Raw genomic sequence first — 27232 nt, 5'->3', positions numbered from 1 at the left:
ACAGGATGGACACTACCTTTTTGTAGTGTGAGTGTGAACTGTTTGAATTTGTTTTTTTTCACAGCTTCCGGAAATGAGATGAGTGTGAGCCCTGGACGTCGCTTCATGATCGACTTGTTGGTCAGCAGCTTGATGGCTGATGGAGGTTTGGAGTCTGCACTGAATGCAGCCATCACTGCTGAGATACAGGTCAGTGTGTTTTATGGACAACTTTCTGTCAATGAAAACAATAACTGTCCATAACATAAACATAATTACACATTAACCACTCCCTCGTAGGGGAGATGGAAATTAACCAGCCTAGATTAGTTTTTTTTTTTTTTTTTTTTTTTACACAAGCAGAGATCACAGTATGTGTTTATCGGTGCCCCTCGGCTGAAAACATTTTCTAAAAGTAGTACTGTAAATTGCAGGGTCTGGTCCATGTTGTAGAGAGATGGGTAGTTTTAGACCTATCATATCGTGGCTGTATGCTCTCTGTGCATGCCCTCTGTCTTCACCATTACCGATATATGTTAAGCATCTATATTGTAAGCTGTTGCTGGATTAGAAACCATTTAATATGAATAACATCCTTACTTACCGGACAATAGATTCTGATCTTTAGAAAGCTGATCAAAGACATACGCAAGAGGTACTGTTGACTTTGCTGAAATGTTGCTGTTGAAGGATGAATTTTTTTTTTTATTATTCATGTTGCCCAGTAATGATCCAGTAAATGTGCCAGCCCATGTAAACGCCATTTGGTTTGAGATCCCATCCAATGTAGACAGGGGACCTAAAGTCTTTAGTTGAAACAGTTTAATCGACAAAAAAAGAGAGAGATTGAATGTCACTGCAACTTCACAAGAGTTGCATTACTTATTTGTTTTATTTTCCTGACAGGACATTGAAGCCAAGAAGGAGGCTCAGAAAGAGAAGGAGATTGACGAGCAGGAGGCCAATGCTTCCACAATGCACCGCTGTCGCACGATGCTGGACAAAGATCTCATCAACACAGGCATCTATGAGTCCACAGGGAAGCAAAGCCTGCCCCTGGTGCAGCTTGTGCAGCAGCTGTTGAGGTACCCGTGTGCTCCGTGTATCTCACTGTACAGATTTCTCCCTCCCTGGTAGTAGATTGACACGCGTTGCTTTCTGCAGGAATATCGCCTCCCAGACCATTGCAAGGCTGAAGGATGTTGCTCGGCGTATCTCCAACTATTTAGAGGCAGAGCATGTCAGCAAGGAACGCTCTGCCTCTCTGGACCTGCTGCTGCGCTTCCAGAGGCTGCTTGTCAGCAAGCTCTACCTGGGCGTCAACAGCAAAGAGAATGGCAATGGATACAGTCAGTTGACACTTTTTTTTTCTCTTTTTTTTTTTTTTTTTTCTTCTCTCTTCAACCAGCTAGGATGCCTGAGAATGAGTTTGAGATCATACTTATTTTTTTTGTCTGTTTTTTCTTCTCAGATGCTGAGCTTCTGGGTGTTGGTTCCCTGTTAAAAAAGTACATTGCCCTGCTGTGTACGCACATTGGAGACATCCTTCCAGTGGCAACAAGTATTGCCTCAACTGGTCGTCGCCATTTTGCTGAAGTTTCACGTGTTATTGAAGGAGATCTGACAGGTACCGTCTCTCTTCAATATGCTCAGTGATTTTTTTTAATTTTTTGGCAGCACATATTGCATGCTCACCTGTTCTGGACTTCTTGCTGTTTGTTCTTCAACAGGAGTGCTGCTGCCTGAGTTGGTGGTTTCCATCGTCCTCCTGCTCACCATTGATGCAGGTGTAATGCAGGAGACCGGTTCCATCCCTCTCCTGGCTGGACTCCTGGAGCACCTGGACCGCTTCAATAACCTGGCCCCAGGACATGAGAGGGATGATAATGAGGATCTGGCCTGGCCGGGCATTATGGGTAAAAAACACAAACTGTGTCTTACATTGTTGGTGATGTTGTTCATTTATGATAAGACCCAAGGTGAAGCTAATTTCCACTGTAAGTTTCCCAAGTGAGATGACATTCAGGTCATTAGTGTTTATTTGCATTGCTCACCACAGTGCACGGTTATTAACCTTTTCGGGAAGCAAAACAGCACTGAAGAACTCAGTCGAGTTTAACTTTGTCACTTTCTTGAGGTACTCTGTTTTGACAAAGCGCTTCTTCATTCTACTGTGTTTGAATACTTGATGTGTTTACTTGGTTACATGAAGCTTGACTCTGTAACTTTACCAGGATTTCTTGGATGGACACAAGCCGTCGGCACTCTGCTTCAGAATTCAGAGCGCCGAGCCATGTGATTTGTTGTGTTAAAAAAAACTTGACGCAGAGGACACGTATACACGTGATCTGCATTTGCAAAATCTGCATGCATTTACATTGTAATCACATCTAGATGTGTGTGAACGTCTTAAAAATCTGAAATGTCCTCGCGTTGACGATTTACATAGTAGACACTAGAGTTTAACCAGGATTGTTTCTGCCTTGGCAGGGTCCTTCTTTACAGGACAAAGTTCAAAGAACAATGAAGAGATTTCCCTCATTCGCAAGGCAGACTTAGAGAACCACAACAAAGACGGTGGTTTCTGGACAGTTATTGATGGAAAGGTCTACGACATCAAGGACTTCCAGGCTCAATCCCAGTCTCTAGCAGGAAACAGCATTCTGGGTATGTGTGAAACAGTAAAAAAAAAATTAACAGTGTTTTTGCATCTTGTTAAAGTGGTGAAACAAAGACTCTCCTCTTACAGCTCAGTTTGCAGGAGAAGACCCAGTGGTTGCTCTGGAAGCTGCTCTTCAGTTTGAGGACACCAGAGAGTCGATGCAGGCCTTCTGCGTGGGCCAGTACATGGAGGTAACGACTATCCCACTAACACATTTTCCAAATAGTTTTTGCTCTTCGTACGTGGTTATAGTTTTTGATCTTGTGATATTTTATTATCTGCAGCCCAACCAGGAGACGGTCACCACTCCAGACCTCAGCAGTCTTTCCTCACCACTTATTGACACTGAGAGAAACCTGGGGCTGCTGCTGGGTCTCCATGCCTCATATCTTGCCAAGAGCACCCCTCTGTCCCCCATGGAGATCGAATGTGCCAGTGGGTTCAGTTCTTTTAAAGCGGTCAAGTCATTCCTCCTTCAAATGCCTTTCAAGTGGTTGTAACTTTGACTCTCTTTGAGCAGAATGGCTCCAGTCATCAATATTCTCCGGAGGCCTGCAGACCAGCCAGATCCACTATAACTACAACGAAGAGAAGGATGAAGACCACTGCAGCTCTCTGGGGACGACCACTCCAGACAAGGCCAAACTGTACTCCAGAAGAATCACCCTCAGTGATCACGCACAGCCTTTCCTGCAGGCAATCGCCGACAACAACACTCAGGACCACACTGTGAAGGTACAGACGTCGTAACATGACTCCAGACCAAACGGCCACGGAATAGGACATGACTCCATTTCATTTTGCGTTTCTTTGTCATTGTGTTGTAGGACTTCCTATGCCAAATAGAGCGTTGCTGCAAACAGTACCATCTGATAACCCCCATCACCTTCCCTCCGGAGCACCCTGTGGAGGAAGTTGGCCGCCTGCTGCTGTGCTGCCTACTCAAACATCAAGACCTCGGTAACCTAGCAACAGGTCTCAGACAGGCCGTTTGAGAAACTATTTCTGGCTCACTTTGTCTCTGAAATGGATTTTTATTTTTTATTTTAATTTTTTTTTTTTATCATCAGTTTTGTAAAGATGCATTAAAATCGTTCTTTCTTGACCCTCCATAATCTCCAAGTTCACTTTGGAATTTTAATGACGAATATTTCTCATCGCAGGTCACATCGCTCTTTCACTTGTCAGTCAATGTGCCTTGGGGGTGGACCAAGGGAAACAGAGGTCCCTCCCTAAATCTGTGATTGACGTGTGCCGCATGGTCTACCAGGCAAAGTGTTCTTTAATCAAGGTATGAGCACAGCTTGTCACAACACAACAGTGAGATGATGATGTTGTACAGGTTCAGTCTAATCAATTACATTATAAAGGACTTTTAAAAAACATTTACTTTTTTTTTTTTTTAAAGTTTTGTTTTCGGCCTTTTTGCCTTTATTGATAGAGGAGGACAGTGGATAGAGTCGGAAAGGGGGAGAGAGAGTGGGGAGAGACATGCGGGAAATGGGCCACAGGCCGGACGCGAACCCGGGCCACCCGCGCGCGAGGACTGAGCCTCAATACATGGGGTCGCGCGCACTGCCGCTGCGCCACCGGCGACCCCAAACATTTACTTTTACTATGAAGCTGCAGAGTGAATAAAAAAAAAAAGATGAAATGGAAAGTAATAAAAGCCATGAAAGTACACTAAGATGCATAAAGACGTGTAACATTAAATTTGTTAAAGGGATACTTCGCCCATTTAAATGAAGCTGTGTATCATTAGAAACATGGTAGTAGTGTTGAATGGTCGTGAATCCAGCCCTCATTTTGCCCTGAGACGAGAAAAAGGTTTTTCTTAGCCTGGAAGTTTTCTTCATGTAACAAATTACGCTTTTTACGTCACATGAAAAAAACTTTCAAGCAAAGAAAAACGCATTTTTCTCGTCTCAGGGCAAAATGAGGGCTGGATTCACGACCATTCAACACTACTACCATGTTTCTAATGATGCACAGCTTCATGTAAATGGGTGAAGTATCCTTTTAAGCACATTAAGGTAATACGTAAAAAAAAATAGAAAATGCAGCATTTGAGGACAAACGGGTTGCTTGGGTCTTTACTGATGCTGCCAGCTTTGTGAAAGCAGCCAGCATACATGGTGTCAGAGTCTGGGATCAGAGTCCTTGCAGTTCTGTGCAGTGCAGCTGGAAAACTACACTGTAACACAGTTACAGAAGATGGTTTTTATTTAATTATTTTTTTGTGCCTGTGTACAGCTGTCAACAGCAGCTGAGATGAGAGTCTGGCCTGTTTAACGGCACATTTCTTTTATATTTCAGACTCATCAGGAACAAGGTCGCTCCTACAAAGAGGTGTGTGCGCCTGTTATTGAGCGTCTGCGCTTCCTGTTTAATGAGCTGCGTCCCGCTGTGAGCAATGATCTGTCCATCGTGTCAAAGCTGAAGCTGCTGAGCTCTCAGCCCCGCTGGAGGAGGATCGCCCAAAAACTCATACGGGAACGCAGGAAAAAAAGAGGTGAGACGTTAAAAAAGAAAAACGGAGAATAGTCATTCTGTTTTTATTTTTTATTTTATTTAACATATATTGTTTTTCTAAATTATGTACTATGTTTTTTTAGTGCCTAAGAAGTCAGAGTCTGCTGACATAGAAGAGCCAAAGCTGGAGAACGAGGGGACCAATGAAGAGGAGATTAATGTGCACATCAGCCCCACACCTGCTGACAGGAAATCACCCACGAGCAAGGCATCATCAAAGGTAGTTTAGCTGGGAATAAATTCTGGAATTTTTTTAGATTAAAAATACAACAGATTTTTTTTTATTCACTATACTTCACAGTTCAGTACTACTGTACTTGGTGCAAGTCTAATCAGACAGCACACCACACTGTAGCCTTGGTTTGCACAGTTTGACATCCCTTTTATTATGTTCTCATTTTACAGCAGGACAAGTGGCAGCCACTTCTAAACACTGTGACCAATGTTCAGAAGTACAGGTGGCTGAAACACAGCGTTCAGGGTGTCTTCTCTCAGTCCAGCCTCATGGCCACCATCGTAGAGTTTGCACTGAAGGAGGAGCCGCTGGATGTGGAGAAGATGAGGAAATGCCTCCTTAAACAGGTGACTGAATAAGCATAAATCAAATGTACACAATGTCTTAACATGGGAAGAAGAAATTGAACATGATGGATGTGAACTTTGCTGCATCATAGCTGGAGAGGGCTGAGGTCAGGCTGGAAGGCATCGACACCATGCTGAAGCTGGCCTCCAAAAGCTTCCTGCTGCCATCAGTGCAGTATGCTATGCTTTGTGGCTGGCAAAGGGTCATCCCAGAAGGGACCAACATTGGGTAGGTCAAAGTTCTTTCCTCATAAAATATCAAAACATTTATCTAAATATAACCCTCCTGTTGAGGTGTAAGGACTGATTTGTCTATTGAAAGAATATAGAGGGAAAAGTGGAGAAACAGTATATGGACACACTAATTTTATTCTATGCATGTGTCCAGGTTTATACAACATCTTGTCATTAGTCATTTCTCTTTCTCTTTCTTTATATATCCTTTTTAATTTGAGAAAATATAAATGAAAACAAAACAGATTTATAAGAGATGTTTTTAAATTTAAAGTTCAGCAAAAGTCAAAAACAAAATCTCTCCTTTTCAGAGAGCCCCTGTCTGACTGCCTGAAGGATGTGGATCTGATCCCCCCGTTTAACCGAATGCTTTTGGAGGTGACCTTCGGCAAGTTGTATTCATGGGCCATCCACAATGTTCGCAACATCCTGCTGGAGGCCAGCGCACGCTTTAAAGAGCTCGGTATGTGTTGCTGGTTAACCTATAAAAAGTTATAACACTCGTAAAGCAATTAACTTGGTGATTTATTTATTTGATGTTTTAAGCCATTTAGCAGCAAAATACAGTTTCAATAAGAAAGATTATAAAAGATCACTTCAAACATTTGTATACAGAAAGCCTGGTTTTTAAGACTTCTCACTTTTGATTCAAGAGTTTTCATGTTCTTATGTGTTGCATTTCAAGACCTAGACCCTACTCTTACTCACTCTCTGTTATATTATTTACAAAGACCCAACAATAATACAGAACGAGCCCTAAACAACATTTAGTGAAGTTACAGTGACTATAAAAAAAAAAGTCCTGTAAGATGGACAGAAACCTCGAGAAGAACCAGTCTCATCTTCTGTGTTATGCTTGGAAAGTTTGATATATTGACCAGCTTTTATTCATATCCAGGTGTGCAGCCTGTTCCACTGCAGACCATCACCAATGAGAATCCAGCAGGACCAAGTCTTGGCACCATTCCACAAGCCCGCTTCCTTCTGGCCATGATACACATGCTGTCCCTGAAACATGGCTCCAACAGCCTCAGTCTGCTGCTGAACTCCGGCGTACTAGCCCTCACACAGAGCATACTGCGGCTCATAGGTTAGTAACCTCAATGCAAATTAAACCTGCAAGAAAAATCAAGTTTAAACTGTCTTTGTGAGGGACGATTTTTGTGTTCAGTAACTTTAACAACAAGCAGTCCCTGTGCAGCTCTGTCTGTTTTCACTTTCCGGAGTTTGCTCTCCTACTAGCAACATTAAGGTCGTTTATTTCTCCGCCTACAGGGATAATCGTTCAACAAGTTGCACTGCCTGACTCTGCTGGTCACGCTGTAACTTTAATATAACTCAATCAAAAGAGCGCTCGACAAAGTGTATATACCGGTACTCATTTTCTGTAAATGCACAATTATGACCTCATGAGGAAGAAAATATGCAGAAAAGTAGCGCGAGAGCGAGGTCGAGCTATGTGTGATTGTGGCGGCTGCACCGGTAATGACTGCATGTGTCAGCATTTTATATTGGTATATTGGTCGCATCAGTATATAAGAGGCAGCCCAACTTTTAAGACCACAAAATAGGAATTAAAAGTGTCTTATACAGAGAATGTTAAAGTAATTATGTGAATGTTGTCAGAGGCCAACCCTGATCGTAGCTGTGATATTTAACGCAAGTCATACAAAGTATTTGAGAGTTAGAAAGACTCTTTGATTTTGCAGACCAGCTCAGCTGTGGCCACCCCCCTTCACTTACTATCATGCTGTCCACACCTGTGGATCTTCTAGATGTGTAAAATAAGCTGCCCCAAAAAGTTTTACGACCAGATGAAGCCTTCAGAGGAGTTGACTAACAAACTTTTTTATTTTTTTCATTATTTTGAAAATCGAATGAAATTGGTGGACTGTCTGCTGTGCTTTGACTGTGGGTGCAAGAATATAGGTCATCACATGCTCAACATGCATATAATTTTATTTTCATGCATCAGGCTCAGAACGGGCCTTTGAGTCTATGAGTACGCGTTACCCTTTTTGATAGAAATTTATGCTTCTGTTATTTCTGACCATTTTAGAAACTGCATTTCCAGTGAGCTCGATTTTAAATTAAACCAAAATGAAATTGGGTTAAGATTTTATTTTTTTATTGCAACAGTGAAAGGGGAGAGTGGAGGAGTTTGGCAACAAGGTGTCATTCTCAGATTTTTCTTTCTTTTCTCAGTTTTGTGAATTACTGATATGTGCTTTCAAACCTTCACTTTATTTACAAGCTCCTCCATGTCTGAGTCAGGAAGTTTCTTTCTGTAACTCTTGGTTCTCACCAGGATCCTCCAAAGTTTGACAGTGTGCCGTGGCTCCGCCCCTTTGAGGTGGAATCTTGGTTTAACACAACTTTAAAACTTCACTATGTCTTGAACTCACTGAGACCGATTCAGCCAACATCGACTGAACGGGGCCTCGGAGAAGTTCGCTCAAATACCCTCGGCAGAAGGGAACGTTTATAGATTGAGGTGTTTAATGTCTCCTGTGTTTTGTGTCACTCCAGGGCCCAGCACAGACAGCAGTGAGGAGGACCTGAGTTTATGTGCACTTGGAGGCTCAGCCACAGTACTCGAGGAGTCCAGAAAGGAGGCTGCCCCCGCCCCTCTGCCTGCGTCTGGCCCTGAGCTGGCTGCCATGATGAAGATAGGCACCAGGGTCATGAGAGGAGTCGACTGGAAATGGGGAGATCAGGTAGCTAAATCCATGTTACAGTGTCTTTTGGTGAATGGTGAATTACTTCTCCTAATTATTAGGAAGAATATGCTGGTGGTCAGTATTTGACTTTGTGCATGCTCTGTCTAGGACGGACCAGCACCAGGTCTTGGTCGGGTCATTGGTGAGTTGGGTGAAGATGGCTGGATTCGGGTGCAGTGGGATACCAGCAGTACCAACTCCTACAGGATGGGAAAAGAAGGAAAATATGACCTCAAACTGGCCGAGCCTCCACCAGCTGCTCAGCCCCCTGCGGAGGACTCGGACACAGAGGATGACACGGGTTAGTTTACAGTTCTGCCTCGGTGCAAGTGTGAGGTCAAAAAAAAAAGTACATTAACAATCCCCTCTGTTCTTCGAAGAGGGGGAGCTGATCGAGAAGAGCAGTCACCCGACAGCGATGATGCTAACCAGCACAGTCAACCTGCTGAAGACACTGTCTCTGTCAGCTGGGGTCTACGCTGAGGTGCTGCAAACAGACGCCACACGGACCCTCTGTGGGCTGCTCAGGATGCTCGTAGAAAGTGGAGCTAATGACAAATCAGGTAGCGAAACGTCTTGATTGTTTCATCTTTAAACGAGAGAAGTTATTTTGCTCTTACACTTTTTTTTTTTTTTTTTTTTTTCTTTGTCTTCAGGTTGTCACTCTCACAGGCTGGTGTCTCGAGAGCAGCACAGGAGCTGGTGCACACTGGGCTTCATCCGCAGCATCGCTCTCATGCCGCAGATGTGCAGCACGCTCAGCACGTCTGCATGGATCGGCCTGCTCATCCGAATTGTTGAGGGGCATCAGTCCTTTAATGCCATCACTCTGCAGAGACAGGTGGGATAATTAACGACTGTATAAGACAACAGATCATGGAGTTTATTTCGATTCTTTTAACTCATGTTATTAAACCCCAAAAAAGCAAAATCCCAGATTCTTTCAGACAACTGGCCAAATGTTTATTTTTGCATATTCAGATTGTATTCATATATTATATTCTTTAAGATCTGATTTTAGAAACAATTTAACTTGAACCTTGCTTATCAGATCAAATTAAAAATGAAAATGGACTGAAAAATGTTTTTTTATAAAAAAAAATGAAACTTATCTGTTCTGCCAAAAAAAAATCTGAACGTAAACCTAACTGACTGTTCCTTTTTACGTGTACTTGCAGATTCTGGCTCTTCGTCTCCTGCAGGCGGTCTTACCCTCATGGGACAAGACGGAGCGCTCTCAGGATATGAGGTTCCTGGTGGAAAAGCTGTTCAACTTCTTGGGGAGCTTGTTGAGCACCTGCTCCTCAGACTTGCCACTTCTTAGAGGTACGTTTATCAATCTCACGAACAGACATGTCACTGTAGTCTGTTTTTCTATATGCGTCTTTAATTTGCCACTCCAGAGGGGTCCCTGAGAAGGAGGAAGTCCCGCCCTCAGGCGTCTCTCACAGCCACTCACAGCAGCACCCTGGCTGAGGAGATAGTTGCTGTCCTGCGTACTCTGCACTCTCTTGGCCAGTGGAACAGCATGATTAATGAATACATTAACACTCAGCTGAGCTCCATCGGAGACGTTATGGCCAGCTGCCAATCTGAGGCGGTAAGAAATATTTGGGTGTCATCGGTTCAATTATTGTATGTAGTGTTTTGACTTCTGCTTCAACAAAAAGCTGATGATAAATGTCCTCTTCTGTGCCTCAGTCTTTCTTGGAGGATTATTTTCTTGATACTGAGGGTCCCAGAGTGGGCAGTCTGATGGCAGTGCTGGCAGTCATTGGAGGAATCGACGCACGCCTCCGGCTGGGAGGACAAGTTATACACGAAGAATACGGAGAGGGAACAGTCACTCGCATTACCCCGAAAGGACGCATCACCGTTCAGTTTCATGAGATGAGGACCTGCAGGGTTTGCCTGCTCAGCCATCTTAAACCGGTATGGAAGAGTTTAGATTCTCATGTCTGTAAGATAAATGAGCAAATTAGCTGTACTTTTACTCTACTCTAACTTTTACTAAGAAGTTATTTGACAATAATGAATGATTATTTTTGCCCATGTTTCCCCTCAGCTGGCTGCAGTATCCTTCAGTGTGAACAACCTGCCTTTCTCTGATCCTATGCTGGCGGTCTGGGCTCAGCTGGTCAGCCTGGCTGGAAGTAAATTAGAGAAACAACGCATGAAGAAGTCCCTGAGTCGAGGACTCACAGGTACAGAAACTCTGCTGATGACTTGGTGGCCCCACTCTTAAATTCTCTATGAAATAATAAATATGTGCTAGATTTAGACCTAAAGTGCCCGAGCAGTATGCTTAGCTTTATTTTTATAATGCATTCTTTTTTCTTCCTTTCTTTCCAAAATATTTTGAGCTCTTGATGAGACTCTTGTTCTGATGGGGAAAGCTGATGGATTTAATCAAAGCCTTTGTTTCCCAGCTGACCAGGTGGACATCCATCTGCTTCGCTGTCAGCAGCTGAGGCTTTACATTTTAAAGGCCGGACGGGCTCTTCTCTCTCATCAAGACAAACTCAGGCAGATCCTCTCTCAGCCGGCAGTGGTCGACATCGGACCGAACCCCAGCGGTACGACCTCACGCAGTGAACACATTTAAGTGGGGTTATCGCACCAGGCACCCACTATTTTTTTTTATTGTTGATTTCTTAGAATTGTAGGCAAACTTCTGCAGCATTGCCCTGGTATTTGTGCAGTTTAATACAGCACTCTTTTGCTTGCATCAGCTTTTGGTTGAAAATATCACTCAAGATTATTATTTCTTTTTTATAACTTTGGTGTATTCCAATACTACATTTAAAAAAACATGTTTTATAACACATGGTGTTGGATTTTTCTTTTGCATAATAGCGACCAGTGGGTGGGATGGGTGGACATTTGATTACGATGAACTGTTTACACATGAAGAAGCTACTGAGAGGGAGGACTATTATTGGAGTGAATTCAGCACTTTGCTTACTTTGCACAGCTTTGAGGTCTCTCTGAGGTTACATGTGGGTGGATGGAAACATTTTTAGTGAACTTTGATTAACTATTTGGCTGTAAACGATCTGGATTTCTTCGCCTTTAATTATTGTGTTTATGTGCAGAGGATCCAGTGGTATCATCTCCTGATGTGGGTGACTTGTCTCCTGAGGGTCCTCTACCTCCACTCATCCTCCTGCAGCAGCTGCTGTCTGCTGCCACCCAGCCCTCCCCCATCAAAGCCATTTTTGACAGACAGGAGATGGAGGTGAGTTTATTTAGTAATTCTAGAGAGGAATTCTGAAATGTCTCAGATCCTCTGAGACCAATTTCAAAGTCTGTTCATTTAAAATGTAATCGGCTCGATTTTGAAGATTAGAACATTCATAATTCAAACTGAGCTTTGTGTGGCTAATGTTAACTGTGCTAGCTCCAGCAGCCTTCAGTGCTCGCTGCAGGCTAACGTCTACAGGCCAAGGCTGGTTACCCATGACTTCAGTGAACTTATTAAATAAAGGTTTAGTTTTTACGAAGTATGACTGAATTGATAAAAATGATAATAATTAGTCGAACCAACTAGTAATTATGCCGACTAGAGGGGAGACGATGTTTAATCGTTTAATTAGTCACACTAATGAAAACCTGGACCTTGTTGGGGCCATATAAAAGTTTATAACATTTGTAATTTTTTAACCTCTTATTTGGCTACATTTGACATCACCAGATTCTCTTTTAACAAGTGTCACTGCATTGGAGCTGGTACATGTAGCTTGAGCTCAGTGCCATATGTTATGTTATATTGTATTGTTGTGTGAATACACAGGCTGCAGCTTTGGCAGTGTGTCAGTTTCTCGCTGTGGAATCCGCACACCCGTCCTCGCCGTTGTTTGAGGAGAGCAGTTCCAGCGAGGCCACCACACCTGTCACTGTACAGCATGTCCGACTACCAAAACAGAAGAAGCAGAAGACCTCCCCTGTCCCTCCTTTACCAATCGTCCTCCAGCTCATGGAGATGGGCTTCCCTAGGAAGAACATTGAGTTTGCCTTGAAATCGCTGTCTGGAACAACAGGCAGTGCTTCTGGTGTCCCAGGTACGATTTCATGTGACACTGTCCCCAAACATTTGAATGCGCTGTCTTGTCCTCTCTGCTGCGTTTTGGCTCAGTGCATGATTTTATGTTTTGAGATAAACGTGTGGAGAGTAATGGAGCATATTTACTCCAGGTGTTGAGGCTCTGGTGGGTTGGCTCCTGGACCATCCAGACATCCACGTCACTGAGCTGTCCGATGTCGACACTGTGTCCGATGAATTCTCTGATGAGGAGGTGCTGGAGGAGCTGGAGGAGCCTGAGCCGACGTTCCCTGTGGTACATTTAATTTCTCTTCACATTTTTGCTGCTTGATGATGCGCTGAGTCACTCCATTCAGCAGGTGAAATTCCTCAGATCGCATGAATAATAACAGCTGTTGTATAATTCTGTGTGTGTTTGACATTAGCCTCCAGGTGCAGTCGTGACTGAAAGCCAGACGTTTAAGAAGAGATCAGATTTCCAAAGCAACGATGATTATGCTGTCTATATCAGAGAGAACATTCAGGTGAGACCAGCAACATTTTTATAAATCTTTTCTAAAACTGCTTCAAAAGATCATGTCAGGAAGCAAAAGTATAATCCTGCCAAATAAAATCAACATTTTCCATTTGGCTAGAAATTCTCACCGTGCCGTTTGCAGCATACGGTAGATGTTGCTACTAAAATAGTCATGTTAAAAAAAACTGTACTGACTTTGAGAGGTTTATAGGTTTGAATGATCAACAATTTAAAAATTTCTTTTTCAGAATGTTTTCAATGTTCACAATAAAACACTAAAACAAATGCTTGGGTGACACAAAATGCAATTTATTATCTTGACTGGTAAAAAAAAATTATTTGGCTGGTGGACTCTGGGTCATATGGTACACATTTTAGGGCCTTGATGACCATTATTAGCACAACACAAGTTAGTCTGTCCTTTTATGTTGAAGAGTAAAAAACACTTACACAATATGTTACAGCACGCTCTTCTTTATGGGCATCTTTTTTTATTTTGAATGCTCTGATGGAGTCTGTTTTTTTGTTTTTGTTTTTTTTTCCTTTTTTCCAATGAATATGTGTCGGACATTACGTCCCATTCTGCTGCTGCAGGCTGAAGATTTCTACTTTTTGTAGTGATTTATTGTTAAGAACAGTAAATGGGTTTAAGTTAGAAAAAAAAAATTCCCCAAGAATGATTTTCTGAAGCTGATTTATGAAAGTTAAACTCTGCAGGTGGGGATGATGGTGAAATGCTGCAGGACGTATGAGGAAGTGTATGATGGAGATGTTGGGAAAGTGATCAAGCTGGACAGAGATGGACTTCATGACTTAAACGTGCAGTGTGACTGGCAGCAGAAAGGAGGAACGTACTGGGTGCGTTACATCCACATCGAACTACTAGGTACGCTTCAATCATAACCCTACACTTGCAACACGAAGGGAGTAGTTTTCAGCTTTTTATACATTTGTTTTTTTCCATAATTCTTGTTTTTTTTCCCCCCAAGGTTTCCCACCACAAAGCTCTCCTTCCCACATAAAGATTGGTGACAAAGTGAGGGTGAAGCCCACAGTCACCACGCCAAAGTACAAATGGGGCTCAGTCACTCATAGGAGTGTCGGGTTTGTGAAAGGTAAGACATGCACTTTACTCTTAGATGTCTGTTCTATTTATAATCTAAACTCCTGTTTAAGAGGCTGAGGCTGGAATCCCCCTGTCAACTGCACTAATGGAGCTAAATGTTTGTTTTAGCTTTCAGTGCCAATGGTAAGGATGTGATTGTAGACTTCCCTCAGCAGTCCCACTGGACCGGCCTGTTGTCTGAAATGGAGCTGGTGCCCAGCGTTCACCCTGGAGTCAGGTAATAATAAGAAATGTATTTTATTAGATTTTTCAAGATTTCTCTGTCCATTTTGGTAGTTTAAATATTTATTTTAGGGGGCAGAGCACTTTAACGAGCACTGAAAGTTCATGAAGTAAACACACAGAAATGAGATCCTACAGTTATACATAGCAAACCTCTAGGCAAGGCAAGTTTATTTATCAGGTTGTATTCACACATAGTTGAACTCAAAGTGCATACAAAGTTAAAACAGCATTAAGAACATCATGAGGATAAAGTAGCCCAAGATTTTACATCTTGATGTGGCTCTAAAAGGTTAAATATGAAACATTTGAAAAGTAACTTCCTTGGCTGACAGCACAGTTTTTCTGGATGTGTTGCAGCTACTGTATATTGCTCCTCACAGTATTTTCTTTTGGGGCTAATCTAAATGTCACAATACATTGTTGCCTGTTTCACAGGTGTGACGGCTGCCAGATGTTCCCGATAAACGGCCCCAGATTCAAATGCAGGAACTGTGACGACTTCGACTTCTGTGAAAACTGTTTCAAGACTCGCAAACACAACACCAGACACTCCTTTGGCAGAATCAACGAGCCTGGTTAGTCACTTTCCAACCTGATTTTTATTTATTTTTTGATTTGTTACATTTTACGATGCGTGCATGCCGGTAACCCTGTGATTCATCTCCCGTATGATCAGGCCAGTCTCCAGCATTTTGCGGCCGCTCAGGAAAACAGCTCAAGAAGCATCACAGCAGCCAGCGCGGGATGCTAATCGATGACTGGTCCAGAGCCGTCAAGAGCCTCAATGTGTCATCGTCAGTGAACCAGGCCTCACGCCTCATCGACTGCAGTGATCAGTGTTGGCAGTCTTCTGGATCGCAGGGAAAGGCAGGAGATTGAAAAGAGCATAAGCTAGCTTTTTAGCAATCCAGTTTATCTTCTTCACTTGACAGGTTTTTTTCACTTTGTCGTCCTGCAGCACTGGATTCGTCTCGAGCTCTTCCCGGACGTTCTGGTTCACAGACTGAAGATGATCGTGGACCCTGCAGACAGCAGCTACATGCCCTCTCTCGTCGTGGTGTCAGGTGAGATGAATTAAACTTGTGAATGGAAGAGTGCTGAAACTAAACGTACAGTAATGTCGGCTCAGGTTGGACTGATTCAGTCTAAACTTGAGCATCTGTCTTCATAGTGTATCGTTTGTTCTCTTGTCTTAAGCAGTCTTTTGTTCACTGTTTAACTGTACCACTGTCTTTTCTTAATTCACAGGTGGAAGTTCGTTAAACAACTTGATTGAGCTGAAAACCGTAAACGTCAATCCCACAGACACCACCGTCCTTCTGCTCAGTGACTGCACTGAGGTTTGTTGTGTACACTTACATACAGCATCTTCTGGTCATCCCATAATATTTGTTTTATAATAACTTGGAACGATGTTTCCCCGCAGTATCACAGATACATTGAGGTCGCCATCAAGCAGTGTCGCAGTTCTGGTATCGACTGTAAGATTCATGGGCTGGGCATCGTTGGACGGATCCGAGCGGAGGATGAAGACCTCGCCACAGTGCCTTTCCTGGCATCTGATAATGAGGAAGACGATGATGACAAAACAGCCTCTGGGAGGTGTGACAGGCTCAGAACAAACTCAGACTATTGAGTGTTTGATGATGTGTTGCGGATATCTGTGTGGTTGAAAATGGGTTCGCTCCTCCTTTTGCAAGCAGGGGATAACCTGGCAGAGTGTTTGATAATGCAGATTTGTATATACAGGTGCATGGCTTCTGAAAGATACCGAGCTTAAGCCTCATTTAAGGCATGCTTGAGCAGTGGATTAACGATAAAGTTATGCTTGCTTGAATATACCCCCTCCACACTCACAATCAAAACGAGAACACTGAGGTCATTGGTTTTAATCCAACTAATTGTTGTTGTTTTTTTGTGCCATGTTAGTCTTGCTCGGAAGAAGTCATCAGGTCTGGAGTCTGCAGCCACCATCAGGACCAAAGTGTTTGTCTGGGGCCTGAATGACAAAGATCAGCTCGGAGGACTAAAGGGTTCTAAGGTACCGTTTCTGTATGTTTTGAGCTAAAGTCGTCTTTGTTGTTAAACCATCCCATCTACCCTATCAAAGGGAACCACATCATTGTGATTCTTTATGTTAATCCTTTGAGAAAGCTTTCACAATACATTTCAAATCCTCCTTTTTTCAAACCTCAAATGGGGAGAAAATGTGTCCTTGATGTGCACCATTGTTTTGATCCTAAGCCCTCCTAATATTTCCTCTGAATCTAGAAGCCAAATGCAATGTTTTCATGTATTTATGATATTAAACTATATTAGCAAGGACAAAAAACATAAAATTGAGGCCAAGTCATTGTAGTCTTGATGATAAAGTGTGGAGGCTGATAATAAGACTTTTCACACGTCTGCTTTTTATAGCTAATGCGTATAATGTGATGGCCTAAATCTGACACTCTCACACCAACAAACTGACATGTTTTACTTCCACTTTGAAAGTAAATTAAAGAGGCCAATAACTGTAGTAGGTAAATAATTGTATGCACACAAACTTTACATTTTAAAAGGCAAAATACTGAACCAACATGTATATATCAGTGGTTAGATCTTGCGTCCCAGTTGCAGAGGCCGTCAAAGCTCTGGGACCCAGTGTTTGACCCGATCCACTGTCCTGTCCTCAAGAAAGGCATCAAGAGCCTAAAAACGAATCCATAAGGAAGTATAAAGAAGCATCAAATGGTATTGCAGGTCCTGTAAATACTTAAGGAAATGTACTTTGTTCAGTAGTCGTGAGATGGAGGTAACAAAGATGCCTGGTGTCATTGTGATTATTTAAAACGTTTTCCTCTGTTCAGGATTTATCAAACACTTTGAAGACTTGCAGAGAACCTGTGGGAGACGCTCAGAAGATGCTGCATCCTCTAATCTGTTCTTTTTCTTTACCGTCACAGATCAAGGTTCCCTCCTTCTCTGAGACTCTCTCTGCTCTCAATGTGGTTCAAGTGGCCGGTGGCTCCAAAAGCCTGTTTGCAGGTGAGTGATCAAACAGACAGTCAACTTATGGGTTCTTCTTTAAGCTGCATGTTTGGGGGTTTTTAACTGTTTTGCTTCTGTTGCAGTGACAGTGGAGGGGAAGATTTACGCGTGTGGAGAGGCCACTAATGGCCGCTTAGGCCTGGGTCTATCCAGTGGGACCATCCCCATCCCTCGTCAGATCACCGCACTCAGTAACTACGTGGTGAAGAAGGTGGCTGTGCACTCTGGTGGGCGCCACGCCATGGCTTTGACTGTGGACGGGAAGGTGTTCTCCTGGGGAGAGGGAGACGACGGCAAACTGGGACACTTCAGCAGAATGTATGTTTACTCGCTAAAACAAAATCCAAGTAATGACATAACGAAATCCTCTTCTCTTAAATATGTGCACTTTCCCCAAAATAAGATGTAGAACTCCACGCTTTATTATTGTGCAAAATATGAATGCCTACGTTCATCCATTAATTGGATAATTTAACTATTAATTATACTGGAGTGATCATAGAGTGGTGACTCCACATTCATGACATCAAGTCAGTTATTAAATAAATGCAACAGAGAGAGAGGGATCAAAGAAAGGGCTCCAGCTGGCTCTGTTACATTACAGCTCAGTTTCACTCTGTCACAGTTTATCGTCTTCATTCTGTCTTTTTGAGGGAGAAAAAAAACAAACTATGATGGCGCTTTCTTCCCGTCTGTATAGTCTGTCGCGTTTGACTCGGAGAGATTTCCAGTTATTAGAGGAGAGACTCTGGTTGTTGGTGAATAGAATCTGTTAGTGTGTGTTGTCTTGTTTTGGACATATTGTTGCTCTCCACAAACTATACAAACAAAACGGTTTAATTTTTTATTATTTGTCGTCTTCTGTTAGTGTGGGTCAGACTTTAAATGTACTTTTAAGTTGAAGAAGCATTGATATGAAGTCTTAGCTGTAAGGCTGATGGTCGTGTTGCACACAGCTTTGACACACTGTATTTAAGATCATAACTTTTGTCATCACAGGAACTGTGACAAGCCTCGTTTGATTGAGGCTCTGAAGACGAAGCGTATCCGCGACATCGCCTGTGGCAGCTCTCACAGTGCAGCCATCACCTCCAGTGGGGAGCTGTACAGCTGGGGTCTCGGGGAATATGGCCGCCTCGGACACGGGGACAATACCACTCAGCTGAGGCCAAAACTGGTACGTGTGCAAATCTTAATTCATCCCTTTTATTTACACTGACAGATGTAAGCCGAATAATGTCCTTTTTTATCAGCTGATATCGAGAGAAGAATTCAACATCCATTAACTTGTTGTACCATGTGTAGAACGAGCGCCCTCTTTATGATGTTTCACTGCTATTAAGTCAATGATGCTATTGAATTTGATAAATCCTCATGTCCTCCTGGTTGCTGTGTCTTGTCTTTTAGGTGAAAGTGCTTCTGGGACACCGTGTTATCCAGGTGGCTTGTGGGAGCAGGGATGCTCAAACTCTCGCGCTCACTGATGAAGGTGTGTTTAGTGTTTTCTGTGGACATACAGAGAATTTAATTTGGAGCAAATGTACGATGGAAAAAGGTGCAAAAAATAATACACACTGTTCATTTCAAAAACAGTCCTTTTGACCAGCAAGACTTCATAATTTCTGTTTTAAAATTTAAAACATTTCCTGTTTCAGTGATGCCTTGATTCTTCTTTTTGTTTCTAGTTGGTCATCTGTGTGTTTGTTTCTCGCAGGCTTGGTTTTCTCCTGGGGTGATGGGGACTTTGGGAAGCTCGGTCGTGGAGGCAGCGAAGGCTGCAACATCCCCCAGAACATCGAGAGGCTGAACGGGCAGGGCGTCTGCCAGATTGAATGTGGAGCTCAGTTCTCTTTGGCCCTGACTAAATCTGGAGTTGTGTGGACCTGGTAAGATGAATAAATGATGAGTGCATCATACTGAAACATTCCTCTTTTATGTCTCTTTGTTTTACAATGATTGTTGACTGTTTGTGTTTTCAAACAGGGGCAAAGGAGACTATTTCCGGTTGGGCCATGGCACTGATGTCCATGTTCGGAAACCTCAGATGGTGGAGGGGCTGAGGGGGAAGAAGATAGTCCACGTTGCTGTTGGAGCTCTGCACTGTTTGGCTGTTACAGAAACAGGACAGGTTTGTACTGATCTCCACCAGCAGAGCATGTCGCTCAGGCACTCTGCCCGTTTACTGCCGTGGCTCTGTTCCAGCTGCCTCCCAACCTCCTCCGCCTCCCAATGTGGTTTATTTATTGACTCTCTCTCCACTTTTCAGGCACCCCTGACCTTTGCTGTTACACACCACATCTCGTCCTATATATTAGCTTCCCTCGGAACAAGTTTAATAATGCACATCACTTCCAATGATGAGAGGCAGCTACTCAAAGTTTGACCACTTTAAAAGGTTGTTCAGATTAAGAGCTTCAAGCAGTGCTGGAAGGAGGTCTCAAGTGACTTTTACTTTAGTTCCAAATACAGGAAGTCTTCCAAAACATCGATGCAGCAATAAATCAGAGTCCTGATTCATGTGATACAATGATCACATAGCTGGGGCTAAATATCAGTATTTCATTATAAAAATAAAAAACAAACCCTATTGCCTAATGGTGGCACTGAGGACATGAAGGTCAATACGCCAAAGAAGAAGTTGAAAAGACGTTAAAGGATGAATCCTGCACTTAACCTTTTTAGGGGCATTTTGATTTCATCTAATTCGATATCTCAAATTCACTTCATCATTAAGGATAATCTTTATTGATCCTCCAATGGGGAAATTTGGGTGTCACAATAGCTCCAAAAAACCCAGTAAAACGGAATATAAACGGCATCAATAGCAAAAAGGAAAAAATAGAACAGTTGTGAGCCAGTTTACATTAATTGAATAAAGGGGTTAAAGAAAAATACAATAGACTTAAATAATACAAGGCATAAACACTATGTACACTTTCGCTCGTAGAGAGACGGATCAGGAATTAAAACACTCAGTGTGTAACATTATTACTGTTATTTTGAACCTGTATATTTCACATCCTCGCCTTGCGTTGTATCTTTAGTGTGCGATTCTCACCCCCAGTCCCACACACGTCAGAAATATGAAAGTGTTCAGGAGGATTACGTTGGTTCATTGTCGATGTGTAAACGGCCATAACCAGGTTGTTGTTGTTTTTGTCAGGTGTATGCATGGGGTGACAATGACCACGGCCAGCAGGGGAACGGCACCACCACAGTGAACAGGAAGCCAACCCTGGTTCAGGGTCTGGAAGGACAGAAGATCACTCGAGTGGCCTGTGGCTCCTCCCACAGCGTGGCCTGGACCACTGTGGACGTGACCACACCCTCCGTTCACGAGCCAGTGCTTTTCCAGACAGCCAGGGACTCCCTCGGAGCCTCATACTTAGGTAATCCCTCTTGAATTACTTCCTCTTGAACTCACACATACTGTCTAGAGATCGCCCAAAAGGGGGAGCTGTTACGACACCAACATAATCGAGTGTGGCCTGCATTTATCTCACTTCTCAAAGTAAAGGCTTAAAACAGAAATAAAGCCTTCTTGGTCACACTTTGGAAATATAATCAAACTTTGTAAGGTCATGACGAAACCTTTCTTGATTTGAAAATCTTAAATGATGATACACAACTTTCTATTTTCTTTTTTTAAAACATTATTATTTTTTTGCCATAAATCAAGGTTAACAGACGGTACATTCCCAGATAGAAATACCAAGTCCCACAAGCTCATTTCTCGGTGCATTTCTTTGGAGTTTGATGAATATTGTTCCCGTTCTGCACAGGACAACCTGTAGTCAAGGACAGCACTTTTTGCTCACGTCAGCTAAATGGAAAAAAAAAAGATGCATTGGTAGTGCTGATTTCCTGCACAGCTGCAGAAGGTAACGTTGTTTGTCTCTAGATTGGATTCTACCTCTCCAAACTTTTTTCTTTTTTTTTTTTGGAGAGGTCCAACCTGAGCTGAAGGGTTGAGTCTGCTGGTGCTTGCAGCTGAATGATTGTGTCTGGAGCTGGTTCAGGGATCTTCCTCATCAGTGATTGTGTGTCTGTGTTGTTCTCCGCAGGCGTCCAGTCAGACAGTGACTCATCAGCAGTGAGTAACAAGATGAGCGGGCAGAGCAGCTTGAAGCCCAATCGACCATCGCTGGCCAAGATTCTGCTCAGTCTGGATGGCAACTTGGCCAAACAACAGGCTCTGTCTCATGTTCTATCAGCTCTACAAATCATGTATGCAAGGTATGTTGTCCACACGGATTAAAACGAAGTCTCTTGGCGGGTCAGAGGAAAGCAGAAACGTCTGGGGGTTGACATACTGTATAAAGACATGGGACATCACTTTAGCTTAGTTGGTAGAGCAGATGTACCGACGCTACAGTCCTCCTTGGACTAGTTGCTGCAGGTCCAGGTCTTTCAGCACTCTTTCCCCACATTTACTGCCATGCGATTTTTTTGACATCCATTAGACAAAATATTGTTTTGGGGTTTTTTTTAAACTTTTTTTTCCTAAGCTTTCATACTGTTGGATATCTTTTGTTTTAAAACCATATTTTTATTTTAATGATCAATAGTATCAAGAAGTATGTAACTAAATCAGCTGGCTTGAAATGGTCATCAGTCTCACTGTTGACACGACATGTTGGTTTATTGATTCATTTGAGCAGCAGACAAAATAACAGACAACAGAGGTACTCACAGGGAATAAAAGAAACGGGGAGAAAATGCTCTCAAAAGGAGTAGGGTGAAGTTCCCAGAACTTACGTGACCCCTACCCCTGACTTATCAAACATGAAAGTACAGTTTGTGACAATTTACTTAAAAGTTGTTTGGAATACAAAACATTTACAAGGCATTTTCTTAGAACTTTGATAGGTCCATAATACCACCTATTTTATCGTTTTTGAACGTACAAATTGTTAAAGTAGAAAAGACGTACCAAACTTTTACCGTAGATTCTAGCAGCATCTAGACTCTTGATTCATGTTTTACTCAGTCTTTTGTTCATATTTGAGAAATATAAACTCTTTGCAAAAACCTAGCACACTTTAAAAAGGTTTACAAAGTCTGATGTTTTCATCTAGATTATTATTACTAGCTTTGTTGTCAATGATGTATTTTGATTTATTCATTAGAGCTGAAATCTTTGCAACCTTGTTGTTTGTTCAGGGATGCAGTGGTCGGTGCTCTGATGCCAGCCAGCATGATCCTGCCAGCAGAGTGTCCTTCCAGCTCACCCGTTCCCCCGTCAGACTCCTCGTCCTCGTCTAGTGTGAGCGACGAAGAAGGCCCTCCTGTCCTGCCTGAAGCTGAGGAACGAGTCAGCCCGAATCCCTGGCAAGACAAGAAGGGCGAGGTGGGTAAAATAGATTAAGTTTGATTTGAAATTATAAACGCAAGCCACGTCCATGCAAAAGTTAAGGTGATAAAAGTGCTGCCTCCAATGCATTTTGTGCTGATCCACTCTAAATCTATGCAGAGTGCATGACTTTCCCCCACATATTGACCAGGTGTATAAATGCAACCTTCAGCAAAATATTTGTGGGTCCAACTTGGGAACACTATAATCTTTCACAAGACTTTGAAAACAATTACAATGTGGAAAATAACTATTATTTCTACAAATGCACGTATAGGAGTTTTTAGGATATTTGATAAATTTTACCCTTTGAAACTGTACGTACAAAAGCTTTTTTTTTTTTTTTGCATTCTTAAAACCTAAATGGCTTTATTTTAAATCCCAAGGTTTCCATGCATTCCCCAGTTATTAATCTCACGAGATATTAAACATCTCACATCCTTCACTTCTCCAGATATTAAGGATGAGCTACCAGCTTTGATGCATTCTTTGAATGACTGTGAATATAGAGAACATTTTAGCTTGAATTAAGTAATGGAACGAGCTCTTACAAAACAGTATTTCAAGTTGTGTCACTGTGTGTTTCTCATTGTTCGTTGTTGTTTGTGTGTGTGATCAGGTCGCTTCATCCGAAGAAGCGCTCACCCCGTCGTCAGCCATCACTCCCTCTGCCTCTGGTGCCTCGTCTCGTCCTTTCATCCCCGTCACTGATGACCCCGGAGCAGCCAGCATCATCGCCGAAACCATGACCAAGACCAAAGAGGTGAGGCAACCAAGTGTGCGTGCGTGCGCGCGTGCGTGCGCGCGTGCGTGCGTGCGTGCGCGCGTGCGTGCGCGCGTGCGTGCGTGTGTGTGTGTGTGTGTGCGCGCGTGCGTGCGTGTGTGTGTGTGTTTGGAAAGCTGTCAACCCTCACTGTATGAAGCTAACTCAACCAATTTCCTCTTGTTCAGGACTCTGAGAGCCAGAGTAAAGTAGTCGGTCCAGAGCCTCAGTACCTCGATGAGTTCACAAGTCTGCTCATCCCTGATGATACTCGTGTGATGGTCGACCTGCTCAAACTGGCCGTGTCCTGTCGCTCCGGAGATAAGGGCAAGGAGGTTCTGTCTGCAGTGCTGTCGGGCATGGGTACAGCTTATCCACAGGTCTTTGTTTTTCCTTTTCTTGTGATTAACGTTGAAACTGACAGACCTCCCACAAACCACAGCAGAAGCTGTGCGTTTACAACATAAAATTTTATAAATCAGTGCTTGCATACCTTGAATAAACTGAAAAAAGTTAAACTTTATTAAACATTTAAAGTTACTGAATAAAATTGTAAAATGCATTTTTTTAATTGCAAATATGAAAAGATTAAAAGAATTTGCACTCTGCTCATAAATTATGCATTTTCCAAACATTTAAACTTCTGCAGACTTGTAGAAACTTGTTTAGGTTTCTATATTCAGAATGATTTAAAATCCAAACGTTTGTGTGATTTGTTTTGGAAAAGTCTAATTCAAAAAGTGAGTGATGCAATGGTTTACTACACCAACTTATACAAATTCCTTTTTTTTTTTTTTGTCTTTATCTATTGATGTATCATTTAAGTTTTGGGTGTACAGACTATGTTGAAATTAAGTTTGTACACCTCAAACATATATAATAAAATTAAGATGGAAAAAACAAGCTTGTAGGCACCGGTGGATCATTTAGAGTCCATCAGTTGAAACTTTTCAGGTTTTGATTTTGGACACTTTTGCGTCTCTGTGGTGTGCAGGTTGCTGACATGCTGCTGGAGTTGTGTGTCACCGAGTTGGAGGACGTCGCCACAGACTCGCAGAGCGGCCGTCTGTCGTCCCAGCCAGTTGTAGTGGAGAGCAGCCATCCGTACACAGACGACACCTCGACTAGTGGTACTGTGAAGATCCCAGGTACGCAGGGAAGGTCTTTTTTTTTTTATAGTCCCACATAGATTGTTACCACTTTATAAGGTTTTAAAACGTTGAGATTAAACGTTGTTCAGAGTGTATCATTGTTTTCCATGTTTATAGTCTTTTATTGTCCAGCCCTTGTTTTTGGACTTTTTTGAAAGACGGCTTATTTCCTTCTGTAGGCGCTGAAGGTCTAAGGATAGAGTTTGACCGTCAGTGTTCAACTGAGAGACGCCACGACCCGTTGACTATCATGGATGGAGCCAATAGGATTGTCTCTGTCAGATCAGGTAATAAAAGCAAGAAGATGAAATAAAAAATAACTAAGTGTAAACGAATCAACATCACTAACTGTGGCTGCATAACGTCTGTGTTTTAGGTCGGGAGTGGTCCGACTGGTCCAGTGAGTTGAGGATCCCAGGAGATGAACTCAAATGGAAATTCACAAGTGACGGCTCTGTGAACGGCTGGGGCTGGCGCTTCACCGTCTACCCCATCATGCCTGCTGCTGGTGAGCTGCACCAAACGCGTCTCCAGAATCAGTTGAACCACATGCACCAATTCAGCTACTAAACACACAGCCTACCTTACACACATAAGCATTTATGCATGCATTTGATAGGGTATGTTTCTGTAGTCATACTAAGCTTGTAACACTGTAAACCTGTTGTTGTCTTGATCAGGTCCCAAAGACTTGCTGTCTGATCGCTGTATCCTGTCCTGCCCCTCCATGGACCTGGTCACCTGTCTGCTGGATTTCAGGCTCAACTTTGCCTCTAACAGAAGCATCGTGCCTCGGCTTGCTGCTTCCCTGGCTGCCTGTGCCCAGCTCAGCGCGCTAGGTACAGTATGATCAACCTGATGCACCATGCATATGTCCATGGAGTTTTTTCTTATATATCACTTGGTCATCTATAAACTGAAAATTTTCTGGGAAATGGCAGAGGCCTACTACTCGATAGTCTATCAAGTATCGACTGTACCAAATAGCTGATGGATGATTTTTGACACAGATTGATGATTATGATTGAAATGAGGTGTGGAGAGTTTGCATCATAATCTGGTTTATTTATAACAGTTTCTTACTCAGAGCAGTTAATGGCAGCTGGCCATGTTGCAGAGATGTAGGTCAGAGGAAAGTACAGTAGTAATCATTTTGAGACATTTCTTTTATAATTGAAATGTATTTCTGGTGCAGCTGCTGGACACAGGATGTGGGCTCTGCAGAGACTACGGAAGCTCCTGACCACAGAGTTCGGTCAGTCCATCAACATAAACCGGCTGCTTGGTGACAACGAAGGCGAGGCTCGCTCTATGGTGAGAACAAAGATCGCACAAATAAAAGCAGGGCTGGAAATGTTCACATTTTCAAAGCCACGCCCCTCACTTGCATGCACTATCGCCATTGGTCCAGAAGTGGATTTCAGCTCCTGCTTTGAGCGTGGACTCGTGCATGCATGGTGTAGAGTGCGAGCAGGTAGACATGATTGGTTCATCAAATTGGTACCTCACCATTGGTTGATGTTTTACAAACTAACTGCTAATGATGACAGATTTTCTGTTACATTTTCAGAGCACTTTGATTATTTTTGTCTGTCAGGAACTAAAGATAATTTCAACTAAAAAGTGTATCTGGAGAAAATGACCAGCCCTGTCTTTGATGGAATAAGTCCTGAGAATGATTTAATCCTTAATGGAGTATTTCCTTACTGATAACTATTTGGTTCATTTATAATATATTTATATATTACAACAAAAGACATTTTGTGCCCTTCGATCATACAGGGAGGTATAAGCAGAACAAAGCCACTTCAGATGTATATTTTTAATGGATGGTTATTTGTTTTCCTTCAGAGTTTCACAGGCAGTGCGCTGGCCGCCCTTGTGAAGGGGCTTCCTGAGGCTCTGCAGAGGCAATACGAGTACGAGGACCCAATTGTCAGGGGAGGAAAGCAGCTGCTTCACAGCCCATTTTTCAAGGTATGCTTAGAATAGTTTCCTCACCAACAAATTGGCACAACAGGTTAAGGTTTTATATATTTTTTTTGTTGACCATAAGGAGTTTTGTCTCGGAGACTAATTTTAAAATGTTTGTTCAGGTCTTGGTGGCTCTCGCCTGCGACCTTGAGCTCGATACTTTACCCTGCTGTGCTGAAACACATAAATGGGCCTGGTTCCGCCGATACTGCACCGCTTCCAGAGTCGCTGTGGCTTTAGACAAGAGGACTTCTCTCCCGAGACCCTTCCTGGACGAGGTGAGTCTGGCTGCTCTGCCCTTTACTTTCTTTTCTTACACCTGAGCCTGTAAGGTTTTCA

General features: G+C 42.8%; 1 protein-coding gene across 2 annotated transcripts in view; it reads left to right on the top strand.

Moving 5' to 3' along the window:
- herc2 (HECT and RLD domain containing E3 ubiquitin protein ligase 2) overlaps nucleotides 1-27232 on the top strand; it is a 55102-nt gene that overhangs the window by 15561 nt on the left and 12309 nt on the right. For both annotated transcript variants that reach the window (XM_079350610.1, XM_079350609.1), the window contains exons 19-75: nucleotides 65-189; nucleotides 886-1064; nucleotides 1144-1328; nucleotides 1451-1606; nucleotides 1710-1895; nucleotides 2470-2646; nucleotides 2729-2832; nucleotides 2926-3076; nucleotides 3162-3376; nucleotides 3469-3601; nucleotides 3805-3932; nucleotides 4958-5153; nucleotides 5257-5393; nucleotides 5579-5755; nucleotides 5848-5984; nucleotides 6301-6452; nucleotides 6888-7079; nucleotides 8519-8706; nucleotides 8818-9010; nucleotides 9090-9272; nucleotides 9366-9550; nucleotides 9888-10035; nucleotides 10113-10309; nucleotides 10411-10641; nucleotides 10775-10913; nucleotides 11139-11285; nucleotides 11805-11947; nucleotides 12503-12770; nucleotides 12904-13046; nucleotides 13177-13275; nucleotides 13986-14154; nucleotides 14258-14383; nucleotides 14503-14611; nucleotides 15055-15194; nucleotides 15296-15486; nucleotides 15578-15683; nucleotides 15868-15959; nucleotides 16046-16221; nucleotides 16549-16660; nucleotides 17568-17649; nucleotides 17736-17970; nucleotides 18652-18829; nucleotides 19060-19141; nucleotides 19367-19538; nucleotides 19636-19780; nucleotides 20816-21041; nucleotides 21717-21888; nucleotides 22816-23002; nucleotides 23625-23768; nucleotides 23957-24148; nucleotides 24763-24916; nucleotides 25099-25206; nucleotides 25296-25427; nucleotides 25600-25758; nucleotides 26115-26233; nucleotides 26771-26896; nucleotides 27016-27171. In XM_079350610.1, the coding sequence (XP_079206736.1) occupies nucleotides 65-189; nucleotides 886-1064; nucleotides 1144-1328; nucleotides 1451-1606; nucleotides 1710-1895; nucleotides 2470-2646; nucleotides 2729-2832; nucleotides 2926-3076; nucleotides 3162-3376; nucleotides 3469-3601; nucleotides 3805-3932; nucleotides 4958-5153; nucleotides 5257-5393; nucleotides 5579-5755; nucleotides 5848-5984; nucleotides 6301-6452; nucleotides 6888-7079; nucleotides 8519-8706; nucleotides 8818-9010; nucleotides 9090-9272; nucleotides 9366-9550; nucleotides 9888-10035; nucleotides 10113-10309; nucleotides 10411-10641; nucleotides 10775-10913; nucleotides 11139-11285; nucleotides 11805-11947; nucleotides 12503-12770; nucleotides 12904-13046; nucleotides 13177-13275; nucleotides 13986-14154; nucleotides 14258-14383; nucleotides 14503-14611; nucleotides 15055-15194; nucleotides 15296-15486; nucleotides 15578-15683; nucleotides 15868-15959; nucleotides 16046-16221; nucleotides 16549-16660; nucleotides 17568-17649; nucleotides 17736-17970; nucleotides 18652-18829; nucleotides 19060-19141; nucleotides 19367-19538; nucleotides 19636-19780; nucleotides 20816-21041; nucleotides 21717-21888; nucleotides 22816-23002; nucleotides 23625-23768; nucleotides 23957-24148; nucleotides 24763-24916; nucleotides 25099-25206; nucleotides 25296-25427; nucleotides 25600-25758; nucleotides 26115-26233; nucleotides 26771-26896; nucleotides 27016-27171 (8984 nt within the window). The remainder of the gene's footprint in view (nucleotides 1-64; nucleotides 190-885; nucleotides 1065-1143; nucleotides 1329-1450; nucleotides 1607-1709; nucleotides 1896-2469; nucleotides 2647-2728; nucleotides 2833-2925; nucleotides 3077-3161; nucleotides 3377-3468; nucleotides 3602-3804; nucleotides 3933-4957; nucleotides 5154-5256; nucleotides 5394-5578; nucleotides 5756-5847; nucleotides 5985-6300; nucleotides 6453-6887; nucleotides 7080-8518; nucleotides 8707-8817; nucleotides 9011-9089; nucleotides 9273-9365; nucleotides 9551-9887; nucleotides 10036-10112; nucleotides 10310-10410; nucleotides 10642-10774; nucleotides 10914-11138; nucleotides 11286-11804; nucleotides 11948-12502; nucleotides 12771-12903; nucleotides 13047-13176; nucleotides 13276-13985; nucleotides 14155-14257; nucleotides 14384-14502; nucleotides 14612-15054; nucleotides 15195-15295; nucleotides 15487-15577; nucleotides 15684-15867; nucleotides 15960-16045; nucleotides 16222-16548; nucleotides 16661-17567; nucleotides 17650-17735; nucleotides 17971-18651; nucleotides 18830-19059; nucleotides 19142-19366; nucleotides 19539-19635; nucleotides 19781-20815; nucleotides 21042-21716; nucleotides 21889-22815; nucleotides 23003-23624; nucleotides 23769-23956; nucleotides 24149-24762; nucleotides 24917-25098; nucleotides 25207-25295; nucleotides 25428-25599; nucleotides 25759-26114; nucleotides 26234-26770; nucleotides 26897-27015; nucleotides 27172-27232) is intronic.

This window comes from Symphodus melops (genome assembly GCF_947650265.1).
Source record: "Symphodus melops genome assembly, chromosome: 8".
In the NCBI taxonomy this organism is placed as follows: domain Eukaryota; kingdom Metazoa; phylum Chordata; class Actinopteri; order Labriformes; family Labridae; genus Symphodus; species Symphodus melops.
This window is presented reverse-complemented; position numbering and strand designations above follow the sequence as displayed.